Source organism: Petromyzon marinus, chromosome 47 (assembly GCF_048934315.1).
Source record: "Petromyzon marinus isolate PM22_M1 ecotype Great Lakes invasive population chromosome 47, UKy_Petmar_22M1.pri1.0, whole genome shotgun sequence".
Classification (NCBI taxonomy): domain Eukaryota; kingdom Metazoa; phylum Chordata; class Hyperoartia; order Petromyzontiformes; family Petromyzontidae; genus Petromyzon; species Petromyzon marinus.
In genome coordinates this window covers 11,462,144-11,475,145 of record NC_133713.1, presented here as the reverse complement: position 1 = coordinate 11,475,145, position 13,002 = coordinate 11,462,144, and the positions used below count along the sequence as shown (strand labels likewise).

The window sequence follows — 13,002 nt, the reverse complement described above, 5'->3', positions numbered from 1 at the left end:
GGGTAGCTGTGTGGTTGGGTGGTTGTGTGGCTAGGTGGTTGTGTGGCTGGGTGGTTGTGTGGCTAGGTGGTTGTATGCCTGGGTAGCGGTGCGGCTGGGTGGTTGTGTGGCTGGGTGGTTTTGTGACTAGGTGGATGTGTGACGGGGTGATTATGTGGCTGGGTGATTGTGTGGCTGGGTAGCTGTGTGGCTGAGTGGTTGTGTGGCTGGGTAGCTGTGTGGCTGGGTGGTTGTGTGGCTGGTTGGTTGTGTGGCTGGTTGGTTGTGTGGCTGGGTGGTTGTGTGGCTAGGTGGTTGTGTGGCTGGGTGGTTTTGTGACTGGGTGGATGTGTGACGAGGTGATTATGTGGTTGTGTGGTTGGGTAGTTAATCATTGGGTGGCTGCGTGTTTGGGTGATTGACTGGCTGGGTGATTTGTGTCCCTTGCCACAGAACATTTTATCATGGAGACGAAAAGTTCGATTCCGGATACGGTCACTAATTAGTAATGTCAACCGCAGAGTGATGTAATCATCGCGATTTAACCATTCGCAAGTGTCGGCAGGCTATCGTGCACCAGTCTCGGCCCCAAATCACATTTTTACTTTAAAAAACAAAACCCCACGGCAATATCGAATCGGGCCCGGTGATGCTGCGGTAAAGCGCTCGGCTCAAAACCCCAAATGCGTCGGTTCAATTCCCGGTTGGGAATCGACTCCGGGGATATTTTCATCACTTCGGGGCTGATCAAATGAGGTACCTGTCGGGAGACTGGTTCCGGCCAGGGTCGTGATGTGACATTTTTACCATCAGCGGAATTGGGTTTGCTGCGCATCGCCAATTTGAGCACGGAGAGACTGCCTGTCTGGCTGCTTTATAAATTCGGCAACGTTGGCACAGCGGCCTTACGTAACGAAATTACCTGGCCCACTTCGCCCGAGACACAAAGATAATGAATCTCAACGGGCTCCCGCTCGGTTACGTAAAGCGACAATGAAAAATGTCACATTCCCCCAGGGCACGTAATCTCTACCGCAACGTCACGTGCCTCTCCTCCCTGCTCGTTATGCGGGAGTCGGCACCTTAACGATCTGTTGCGCAACTTGGCCGCAGGAAAACAGAAACGCCCGTGTTGTTCAGACGTCACCTTACTCTGTCCGCAATGCGGTGGAGGATACCGATTGATTGCGTTCGTCTACGTTGGCTCGAGAGCTGTTTGGTTGTGCAGACGCCGAGTGCGTGGCGAGTTTGCGGAGCGCGTGGCCGCGCGCAGGCGTCACCGGCTCGTCATCAGGGGCCCTCTGCTCGAGCTGTGATGTGGCCCAGCGGTGGGCGGGGGTCGCCGCTCGTTGCAGAGGTTCGCGGTTCGAATCCAGCAGCTACCCGTCCCCCCTGGTTATTACGCACAGCAGTCAGGGCCGTATTATCTAATAGGATACGAAAACTAAAGGGCCTACGAGTTATTCTTTAGAGTTTTGTTTTGTATGATAAAAAAAATGTAAGCATCGTAAAAAAAATAGTTGAAGACATTTTCGCTTTTAATATTTTTAGGCTTACCTTGTTTTTTAAAAATAATAATTTCAAATGAAATCTGCTTATCTGCGGCACACAGTGCGCGCGCTCCCATCGAATTCGGGCACAGGCTAAATAATGAACGTGCCAGTAACGACAGCTGTCCAGCGGCTGGATGAAGTGCCGAGTGACACAAACGCAGTGACAGCGGCGGCACTCGTGACACGGGACAGCAGCAGCAGCACCAACTGATGGGAAGTGTATCACTCAAGGCCGACGACACAGAAGTGCCTAGGCCCTAGGGCCTACAAGAACCTTAATCCGGCCCTGATAACGGTAATCACTGCAATTACGCCACGCACAATCCGCTTGGCAGTGGACGTTCAAGACTCCCCAAAGAGAAGAGGACGTTGTGTGTCGGCGTGGGGGGTCCAATTTGTCGCATTTGAAAATGACACAGCAAATTTAGTCAATTGGGATAAAGACGTACACACATGTATAAAGACGTACACACATAAATAAAACACGAGCATTATCGCCCCCTTCGTCACAGACGAATCCCAGTTTGCTGGCAAGGTGCTGGAGCCACGGTTGTCTCTCTGAGACGCTGGCGACTCAGAGCCGCGATGCGGAGTGGTTCACGGCCACGGCTCACGACACACATTTCGTGAAAATCGAATTGATTCTTAAATCCATCCGTGTGGACCCTTGACCACGATTGCCTCTCACATGCATGGTGTTTTTGTTTGCAATTCTCTTGAGTGCTCCACTTTCCTGCCACGTGCACAACGCGCCTTTAAATGTAAGCAGGCCGTTATCGCGATGCGGGGTAAAGAGACTTAGTAAAGCCCTCCGGCTACAACGATGCATTTATTCATGAATATTGATCTTTAAGCTCACGGTGCACTTATCGAAGCGTGCACGTGAGAATCGATGACAGTGTTTTAGATTCGTAATGTATTTAATGGGTTCCTGAGACCCCTGCAGCCACTAGAGGCGCTACATTCACTGCGGTGTGGTCGCGCAGTGCAGTCCTCGGTGTTCGAGAACGTCCCGCGGAAGTTGACACCACGATACCGCCTCTGAGACCCCCCCCCCCCCTTCAAGTGACCTCTGGTCCACACAAGAAGTGGCAGCGCTTTCCCACTCACCCGTCTATACGGAAATGAATGTTCGTCACGTAACAGTCAAACCGATATTTTACAATTCTCATAACTGGAATTTATCCAAACTAAGGTCCAAAGAACCAAATGTCATTTGATGGGGGGGGGGGGGGGGGTATGCTTTTATCGGTGACTCAGCTGAGCCCACTCAACTTCAATGCCCTCGAGATCCCGCTTAAATTACTGGCTGCTGAAACGTGGATTCGAACCCAGGTTCTCTCAGCTGTGCTGGGCCCAGCGCTCTGACCTCGAAGGCACGCGGCTCTAATTGACGCTGCGTTCACTTAGCAGGGCATTGAATTGTTACTCCCCTAATTACTTACTGCTATTATGACAATGCACTTGTGAAATGTGACCCAGATTTCAATAGCCAGGCACGTGACCAGGTCTGCACTAGTGTTGCCACCTCTCCTCGTTTTCCCAGGGACTGCCCTCGTTTTAAGACAGCTGCTCTCCTCGGAAAAATGCGAGTTCCCGAAACACGTTGTCAGTTGTTGTCAGTTGCGTACAAACAATACACCCCCATGGCAACGCGTGCAGATCTCCCCTCTTCTGGTGGTGCTGTGAGATTTACTTCTTTCCCCACGATCTGTGTCCCTGGTTATTTGGACCCAAGAGGCGGAACCTCGATTCTGTACAGAGTCGGACATTCCTCAAACCTTGACGAGGTGGCTTGTGGGTGCAAGGTTGTTGAAGCGGGGACGTTTCCAGCACAACAGGACCGGTTTTTCTGGCTTAAAGGCCACAGGGAAGCCGGCAGCGCCGTTTCATCATTTGTGTGTCTACTGTATGGTACAATTCACCCTGGCTCAGCCCGGGATGTGGCGAAGGAGAAAGCGCAGAAATAGTTTAGTTCGGGGCACTTTCTCGGGTGCGTTCACAAAAACACGAGCTTACGTGGGGCATTGATTTTGTCGCAGCTTGGCAGAGGCAAATCAACAAAAAAACCTCTCAAGGGAACGGGTAGAAGGTCACAAAATACCAAGATTTTAAATTGGGGCTGATATGATAGTAACAATGCGTTATATTGTGGTAAATACCCAAGGGGGCACGCTGTGTGCATCGCGCACCTGCGATTAGCACGGCAGGCTACGTACGTTGCAAGAGAAGTCCAAGGTACGTGCACACATTGGCTGGCCGCCAGCACCAGGGCTCGAACCAAGGTGCGCGGCCAGTGCATCCGAAAGAATCCCATCGCAGAGCTATGCCAATACGAACGTGTGTCGTTAGGTCAGTAAAATTATCATTTAAACCAAATAAATTAGCAGACTATGCCTCCTACTCGTATCTGTTCCCTCCAACGTAAAAAAACCCGATATATATATTTAAAAGTATATGTATATTTTTACACATTCAATGAGCCACACGGCATTCTGGGTGTGAGTGGTTTCAACACAAGCAAATAAATAAGATAAAGGAGGTCACCCACAGGCTATCTGGGCCAAAATGTCATTCAGGCTTCTTAGGATCCCGTGGAATACAATAAACCTGAGCCTCAAACAGACTTCCATGACTACTGGATGAGATTTCCCTTCATTAAGGCGTAATGTATCTCAGCGGGGCGTCTCCGGCTTGTGTAAAGGGATTCCGTTGGATCGGGTTCGTGATCAAGAGATAATCAGCTGTTTCACCTGCACCGTGTTAAGTTGTTTTGGCATTATCCGAGTTGGGCTGATTAATTTGATGACTGTATTTGATTTTCTTCATTTTCCCCCCGTAATTTTTATTTCTTCTCCAGGACAAAGAGTGTTCTGCGGGGTCGCGCTGAGTGGAGCCAGTCTGTACTGTAATCATTACTGTACCGTGGCTTATCAGGGTTTTCCCACCTTCGGCAGGGCGGATGTCGGGGTAGCCACCAAACGTTAAAGTTGTCCGAGTCATCAACCACAAAAAAGAGGCAATTACAAGTTTCTGTTAGTCAGTCGACTCAAGAGTCCCAAGAATCTAATCGCTTGTAAACGCTTACAAAGTCAGAGCGTCTCCCGAACGAGCGTGGCGGTAGTCAGCAGCGTGTCCACCTGCTAGACGGGTTGCCTTGCTCACAGCACCACAGAGAGAGGTCACCTCTGGCTGCGGAGGAAATCATCGCCAAAAATGTCACCTCCGATTGACTTCATTTCTACGGCCATCACTGTTGTTGTTTATGAATGTGCTGAGGTTTTTGGTTTGCTTGTTTTTTTTTTATATATATACTTCGGCACCACTGCGAATACAGAAGGAGCGTTAAAATAAATATTTCATTTTTAACCGGTTGAGTTGGTCGAGTTGGTGTTCACGGTGTGTGTACGTGCGTCACAACGTGATGTAGCGGGCCCGCGCGTTGCCTCGATTAAAAAAAAAGAATATTTAGTTTTATTACATCGCCGGATCGTGAGAGATGCGAGCCGGCTTTGGCGGGCGTTCATCCAGCAGTGGATTAAGCATAACCGCCGATGACGGTGTTTTTGCCTGTTGACGGCACAGAGGCGTATTTACGACAGCATTAATCCTCGGCGCACATTGTTGTGGAAGGTCAACCCTCATTCATATTTCCTACGACCAAGAAAAGAGTGTAAATACCACGTTCATATGACAGGGGCCCAGGGTTTCCACAGGATGCTTTGGGATGCTTAGTGCCTGCTTTTGGAGGCCACTAACATTCGTCATGGGTACGATCTGGGCCCTCCTCACACTCACCGAGGAGTGACAATTTGGAGATGTAGTTCCGTTCAAAATCTCCCGCGCGTGCATCGTCGTTAGCGTCAAACTCGACGTGAATCGACGATCCGACGCATCGTTGCCTTGCCCAACACGGTCCACACTGCGCACGCGAATATTCGGGTGGCCTCTGGAGCTGCCGACGTTTGCACAGGAACCAAATGACAACAACGATAACAGTCGGAGAGAAACCCCCCCCCAGCTCACAGACTATGATTACCGTTGGGTGGAAATTGACTCTCGCTACACATTTTAATCCGTTTATTTTTAATCCACGCTAGTTGTTTTGGCTAATCCGACGAATTAACACTTGCTCTAAATAGCGCATTAATTCCGCAAATAATTGCACAATTAATTAACGGGTTGATACGTTTGGGGCTACACGCGCGCGCCTCCTAAAGTACGACGGACACACACCGTGCAACCTACATTAGTACCGCCTCAGATGTGTCTGTGTGGGATTTGGGTCAGACGTTTATTGGTTGAAATTAAACCCCACACCCGACCAGAGTGGCGAAGTATGGTGGAACTGATCCGGTGTGTTGGATCGGGTTGCCACCAGTCCAGGTTAGACCCAGACGACCCAGCGATCTGCGTCTGTGTTCAGGTGGCAGGTATCGATTTGTACCGAGGTCTGGTACCGGTACTGTGTGGAGTTATTACTGCAGGATGCTGCTGCTGCTGCTGTTCAGTGTTGATAGACTTGGGCCGACTGAGAAATAAGTCCCTGGAAGAGGTGGAGATCCTCGTGGGGACACCCGCGTGGGGACACCCGCGTGGGGACACCCGCGTGGGGACACCCGCGTGGAGACACCCACGTGGGGACACCCACGTGGGGACACCTACGTGGAGACACCCGCGTGGGGACACCCGCGTGGAGACACCCGCGTGCGTGGGGACACCCGCGTGGGGACACCCGCGTGGGGACACCCGCGTGGGGACACCCGCGTGGAGACACCCACGTGGGGACACCCACGTGGGGACACCCGCGTGGAGACACCCGCGTGGGGACACCCGCGTGGAGACACCCGCGTGCGTGGGGACACCCGCGTGGGGACACCCGCGTGGGGACACCCGCGTGGAGACACCCGCGTGCGTGGGGACACCCGCGTAGGGACACCAACGTGGAGATCCTCGTGGGGACACCCGCGTGGGTACGCCTGCGTGGAGACACCCACGTGGGGACACCTACGTGGAGACACCCGCGTAGGGACACCTACGCCCAGCAGTGGTTTGATTTCAAAGTGCCACCAAATTAATGGCTTGTTTAAAAGTAGTGCACGCCACAGTGCAAACTAACTGTTTATAATAAACATTAGCTGTCACAGAGTGTGGCATTTAAGGTGCAAAAACTAGGGGTTGTTAAGGCCAAGAATGTGTTTGTGTATAATCTAAATTATAGGAGTCAGTCCACGTCTCTTGAGTTGTACCTGAGACGTGGAAAACAATGACCTTGGAGAGAAACCTCACAGTTGGAAATGTCTGTCAATGTTTAACTCGAGCAACTGCGTCGTTTTCCTTGCCGTTATTGTCCATACAATGAGCACATTTGGCATTTATACGAGACGCAAAATCAAGCGGTCGCGGCCGATGGGCTCGTGTTTGCTGGGAGTGGTGCTAGCACCCCAGGAGTTTTGCATCAGAATCTGCATTTATCCTGGAGGAGAAATCCAATGAGCTACATCGGGCTTTTTCACAGGTGTCCAGTAGGACCAGGTCAGGTAGGGGGGAAGGGGGCAGTGAAAGGGTGGCACCTTGCACTGGGGGGCCCACAATGTCTAGCCAGGCCTCTGCTGCTGACTGCCGACCTATAGAGTGGAAGACTTTCATTTATAATCAGGCTCCTCTGGGATAGACTCTGTGGGCATGTCAATTATTTCAGTATCGCTTTCCACCCCATGACACAGCCAATCAAATCGAGATGGCACGTAGGAAAATTATGCCAGTCAAATAAGTTTAATAGCAAAGTGAATCCATGTTGAAAAGCAAGCACAACCTGGATTCTTTGTTTGTTCTTATCCGAAGTTTGACCGGAGATTACATCCAGCATCCGACTGTACGTGTTAATCGCTCGTCTTCGTATGTACCCTCCAACAAGCCACAAACTCATCCATTAACTTGTCCAAACATCACAAGGCTGGACCCTTCTGTGATAAAGATTCTTGAGAATCACTGAGGATTTTCTGAATAAACACAGAGCATTAGCATAATTACCTGCAGGTTTGATCTCATATCCATGGTACTTTCTGGAGGACGTCAAGATTTGAAAACACACATGCACACACATATACTCAATAATGCAATTGGCCACATAATCCACGCAGGATCCTCCTGAAAATGAGGCTTGAGGCTGACTCAGTGCAGTTTTCCTGGGTAGATAATTAGTTGTGGATAATGATCAGCCTGCTCTAGGGATAGGTAGAATCAAGTCTGAGTCACTTTGAGTTATTTGTTCTCAGTTAGTTTGAAAGATTGACACAATCTTTAGCATTCATATCTCTCGGTGCAGATTTCATTGAAACTAATATTCTTGGTATTTAGTTTATTTATGAACCCACCCACCCGAGTTTGATTCCCAGCCACGGCTAATATCAATGGCGAGTGTCATGGGGACCAATCACCAAAAACCCCAACACGATGGATGTTGAACTTCTTTCGCACCGTACGTAGCCGACCGCGCTAATCGGAGATGCGGGGGAAGGACAACAAACGGACGTGGCACGGGGAGTCCATCATCCATGGGTGGATTGGGAACGACTGGAATTACATTGAATTACATTGAATTATCGTTTGGCCTCTGACAAATGCGTAGGGAAATCTCGCGAGTTTGGTTTTTACTGTCGGTGGTGCGGCGCTGAGCGAAAAGATTTCACCCGGCTCCTATAATTTGGCTCGTGCGTGAAATGTAATTCATCACCGGTAATTGGTTTTATTGCGCCATGCCTGTTCAAGGAAATTAAAATAACGCGGTTCGCGTAGCGCGGTGGGTCGAGCAAGTGACCTCCACCTGAAGGTGAAGGGTTTCATATCCCAGCAGGGTTGACTGAACCCATCGCCCTTTGTTTGCGAGGTGCGTTCAATAAAACGAGCACCACTTTGTGTGGAAGGTGGCCCAGCAGTAATCATCTTATACGGACAAGACTGCCCACAGCCATAGGAATGTAGAATTTCCACCAAGGTCGTGTAGGGCTGCAGAGGGAAATGATAAATGTGTGTGTGTGTGCACGTACAAGCATTGCTCACATTGAGCATGGAGACAACGTTCTACTCGGCTTGAGTGTATTGTGGTGAAAGGTGCTGAGTTTTTTTTATTGCGCAAATGTTTACTCGGAAATGAATGCCGCGTTTTGCATGGAACTCAGCCACAGCGCGCGAGCTGAACCCCGGCAGACTGTGGTGGCACTGCGTTCAGACACCCTCACGAGTATCACAGTTGCAGTCATAGAGCAATGCCAAGGCATTAAGTAACTACAGTTTAATAATTTAGAGTTCTCTGTCAGTCCCGTACTGATGAAGGCCTTCATCCAGTGTTGGTCACGATGGTTGTTTTGACCATACTTCACCATGCCGGTCGGTGCAGGTTGGTAAAGGGGTTGGAGCCCAGGACCGCTTCAGGTATCACTCGACACCGATTGTAGCCGTGGCTGCGAATCGAACTCGGGTGACGAACAACACAGGTAGGAGGAGCACATGTGTGTGCGTCACCCTGTTCTCTGAGTCAAGCACAGGACGCACACAACCCTGACTCGACATTGTCCAAGTGCCAGCTTGTAACACAAGCACACACACTCACGTGTGCACACAGTGTACAAGCACACACCTGCAGGTAATGATAATGCTCCAGGTTCACTCGGGAAATCCTCACTGATTCTCGAGACTCTTTTTGTTGTTGTCACCAATGCGAGCGGCGTGCGATGTTTCGCCAAGTTGATGAATTGGTTTGTTGGAGGGTTGCGTCCGGAGAGAGATAAACTCCCACATGCTTCCGTGACAGCTGAATGCAAAAGACTCCACCTCATGGCCCCTTCCTCTTACAGCTTAGAAGAATAATAATTAATATTAGTAAGGTGCATTTCATCCGTAGATTCCCAATGCACCCGTCATACCTCGTGCAATATCTCGCATGCTATTTTGGTATAGTCGTGCGTTCCAAGTGTGCATTAGGTGTGTTAGGATACAGTCTGGCACAATGGAAATGTACAACAGTGAACCATGCAAAGGCCCTTTGCCAATCCGCTGGTGGACGACGTCCTCCATCCACGCCGTATTGTTGATCATGGGGGTGTTTTACCATAGTTCACCACGCTGGTCCGCGCGGGTTGGTGAATGGAGGTTCCAGAGGTGGGGGTGGTTCAGACATCACTCGCCACTGATGTTAGCCGTGGCCGGGAATCGAACTCGGGTGGAAACGCCGAGCTCAGAACCCGTTGCGCCAACCATTGACCCACCGCTCCGACCACATCACATCGCCACACACAGGCGATCGCCACACACAGGTGATATTTATACACAGGTGATATTTATACACAGATGATATTTATACACAGGTGATATTTATACACAGGTGATCGCCATACACAGGTGATCGCCATACACAGGTGATCGCCACACACAGGCGATCATCACACACAGGTGATCATCACACACAGGTGATCGCCATACACAGGCGATCATCACACACAGGTGATCGCCACACACAGGTGATATTCATGCACAGGTGATCGCCACACACAGGTGATCATCACACAGGCGATCATCACACACAGGTGATCGCCACACACAGGTGATCATCACACAGGCGATCATCACACACAGGTGATCGCCACACAGGTGATATTCATGCACAGGTGATCGCCACACACAGGTGATATTCATGCACAGGTGATCGCCACACACAGGTGATCATCACACACAGGTGATCGCCATACACAGGTGATCATCACACAGGCGATCATCACACCAAGGTGATATTCACACACAGGTGATCGCCATACACAGGCGATATTCACACACAGGTGATCGCCACACACAGGTGATAATCACACACAGGCGATCGCTATACACAGGCGATCATCACACACAGGTGATTATCACACACAGGTGATTATCACACACAGGCGATCGCTATACACAGGCGATCGCCATACACAGGTGATATTCATACACAGGTGATCACCACACACAGGTGATCATCACACACAGGCGATCATCACACACAGGTGATCATCACACACAGGCGATATTCATACACAGGTGATATTCACACACAGGTGATCGCCATACACAGGTGATCATCACACACAGGCGATCATCATTGTACGGCACTGTGACTACAAGTCATGCCAGTGAGCGCACGCGGCTGGTGGGTCCATGCGGATGGACGGGTGTGCGAGCGAGTGTGCGAGCGAGTGTTGGTTCAGTACTCACAGAATTCTGCAACGTACACGCTGACCACGTAATTCTCTTCGCACCAGTCAAGAGTTGCGGTGGGCGGTCCCCAGTAGCCGCGCGTGCTGTCCACGGGAGCCATAGCGAAGTGCAGTCAACAAGCGCTGCGTGTGTATGGAGGATGATAACGCAAGGAGGCACATGCAGACAGAGAGAGGAGACACACACACACACACGCGCGCAAGGAAAATGCAGTTGGCAATGGGCTACAGCTGCTGGCTGCTTCGTGTGGTGCGCGGTGCGCGAGTGAATGAATGAATGAGAGAGGAGAGGGAGGGGGCGAGAGTGATGTGTGCTGGTGGGAGAGAGTGTGCGTGCATGATAAGAGTGTGCACGCGCGCGAGGGAGAGAGGGGGGTGTAAGAGAGAGCGCACGCGTGCGTGCGTGTGAGACTGTGTTCAAGTGTGCTGCGTGTGTGTGGAGGGGGGGGGGGGAGCGGTGGTGCAGTGGTTAGCGCACTGCGGTACGGACCGGCAACCCGAGTTAAATTTCCGCGTACGGCCAGATGATTCGGTGACGAATAATCTGATCCATTCCTGGGCCTCCCCTAGGTCGACTCGACCTTAAACGAGTAACCTGGTGCGGTATGTAAACATCGGCAATAGGGAGACAAAGGCGGCCGGGCGTGGTGCTGGCCACCCACCCCCATCGCGTGTGCCGTGCTGGCCTTAATAGGTGCTCGCTAACAGCACTTGCCCCAACAGTCTGTCAAGCTATACGGGGCGCCTTTATTCATTGTATGCACGTGCAAGTGTATGCGTTGTACCAGGTCACCTTGGACATAAGGGAGCCAGGCGGCTTGCTCTCGACTCAGCATTTAACCCATGCAATGCGAGACGCCCCTGCCACAGACACTGTGCTCACTGATCAGTCGGACAGGTTCGCACCCTGACACGGTCGAAGACTGTGGCGTCGTGACTACAGCTTCGTAAGCTCAGGGCGAGCTGCGATCGGTCAGGTGGGGCCCCCAACAATGCTCTAATTAAATTAAAATAAAACGTGGAACGTAAATGGAAGCATTTTCGTAGAAATAAATTTAAACCGTACGCAAGTTACTCTTTGGTTCTTTCGGTAAAGTCACGTAGAAAATAAAATAATAATAGAATACGGCGCTTCGGTTGCAACACAAGCAACCATCATTAGGTAAGAATGAATGATGAAACACAGACACGGAAACAACACAGACACACATGCAGAGAGAGACACACAAAGACACCCCGAGCGAGACACACAAAGACACACCGAGCGAGACACACAAAGACACACCGAGCGAGACACACACCAAGACACAACACAGACACGGCAACAACACAGACACACATGCAGAGAGAGGCACACAAAGTGACACCGAGCGAGGTACACGTGTGTGTGCCTCTCTCTACAAGTGTTTCTGACTGTGTTGTTTCCGTGTCTGTGTTTCATCATTCATTCTTACCTGATGATGGTTGCTTGTGTTGCAACCGAAACGTCGTATTCTATTATTTTATTTTCTACGTGACTTTACCGAAAGAACCAAACAGTAATTCCTGCAGTCACGAAAGCTTCGAATCCGTAAATAGGTCATTGTTCTGTTACACTGTTACAGAAAAACACAAATCTCATGGTGGCTATCCACGGTGCCCACAACTCGTAGCTTTGGGCCACCAGTGGGGTGGCCAAGGCACCCTGCCTACCCCCATGCTCGTTTCGCTGCTGGTCGAAGCATAGAAACGAATATTGTAATTTTTAACGGGCACACAGAGAGAGTTTGAGCGTGACTCAGAGGCGTGGGAACCCACGACAAGCGGTGAAGGCAGCCACAACCGGCGCCACCAACGATTGTCCACGTTCTGCGGCCCCATATGTATTGGGATCTTTGGCCAACTCTATCACCACCACCACAACAATCACCACCACCACAACAATCACCACCACCACAACAACAATCACCACAACAATCACCACCACCACAACAATCACCACCATCACAACAATCACCACCACAACAACAATCACCACCACCACCACAACAATCACCACCACCACAACAACCACCACCACAACAATCACCACCACCACAACAATCACCACCACCACAACAATCACCACCACCACAACAATCACCACCACCACCACAACAATCACCACCACCACAACAATCACCACCACAACAATCACCACCACCACAACAATCACCACCACCACAACAATCACCACCACCACA

General features: G+C 50.6%; 1 protein-coding gene across 2 annotated transcripts in view; it reads right to left on the bottom strand.

Annotated features, from left to right (window-relative positions):
- The window catches only part of ACER3 (alkaline ceramidase 3), a 31,567-nt gene extending 20,361 nt beyond the window's left edge, over positions 1–11,206 (bottom strand). The window contains exon 1 of one of the 2 annotated variants that reach the window (XM_076074401.1): positions 10,779–11,206. In XM_076074401.1, the coding sequence (XP_075930516.1) occupies positions 10,779–10,881 (103 nt within the window). In that variant the 5' untranslated portion in view covers positions 10,882–11,206. The remainder of the gene's footprint in view (positions 1–10,778) is intronic. The other variant, XM_032971868.2, reaches the window with a different exon arrangement.
- Between the last annotated feature and the right edge of the window lie 1,796 nt (positions 11,207–13,002).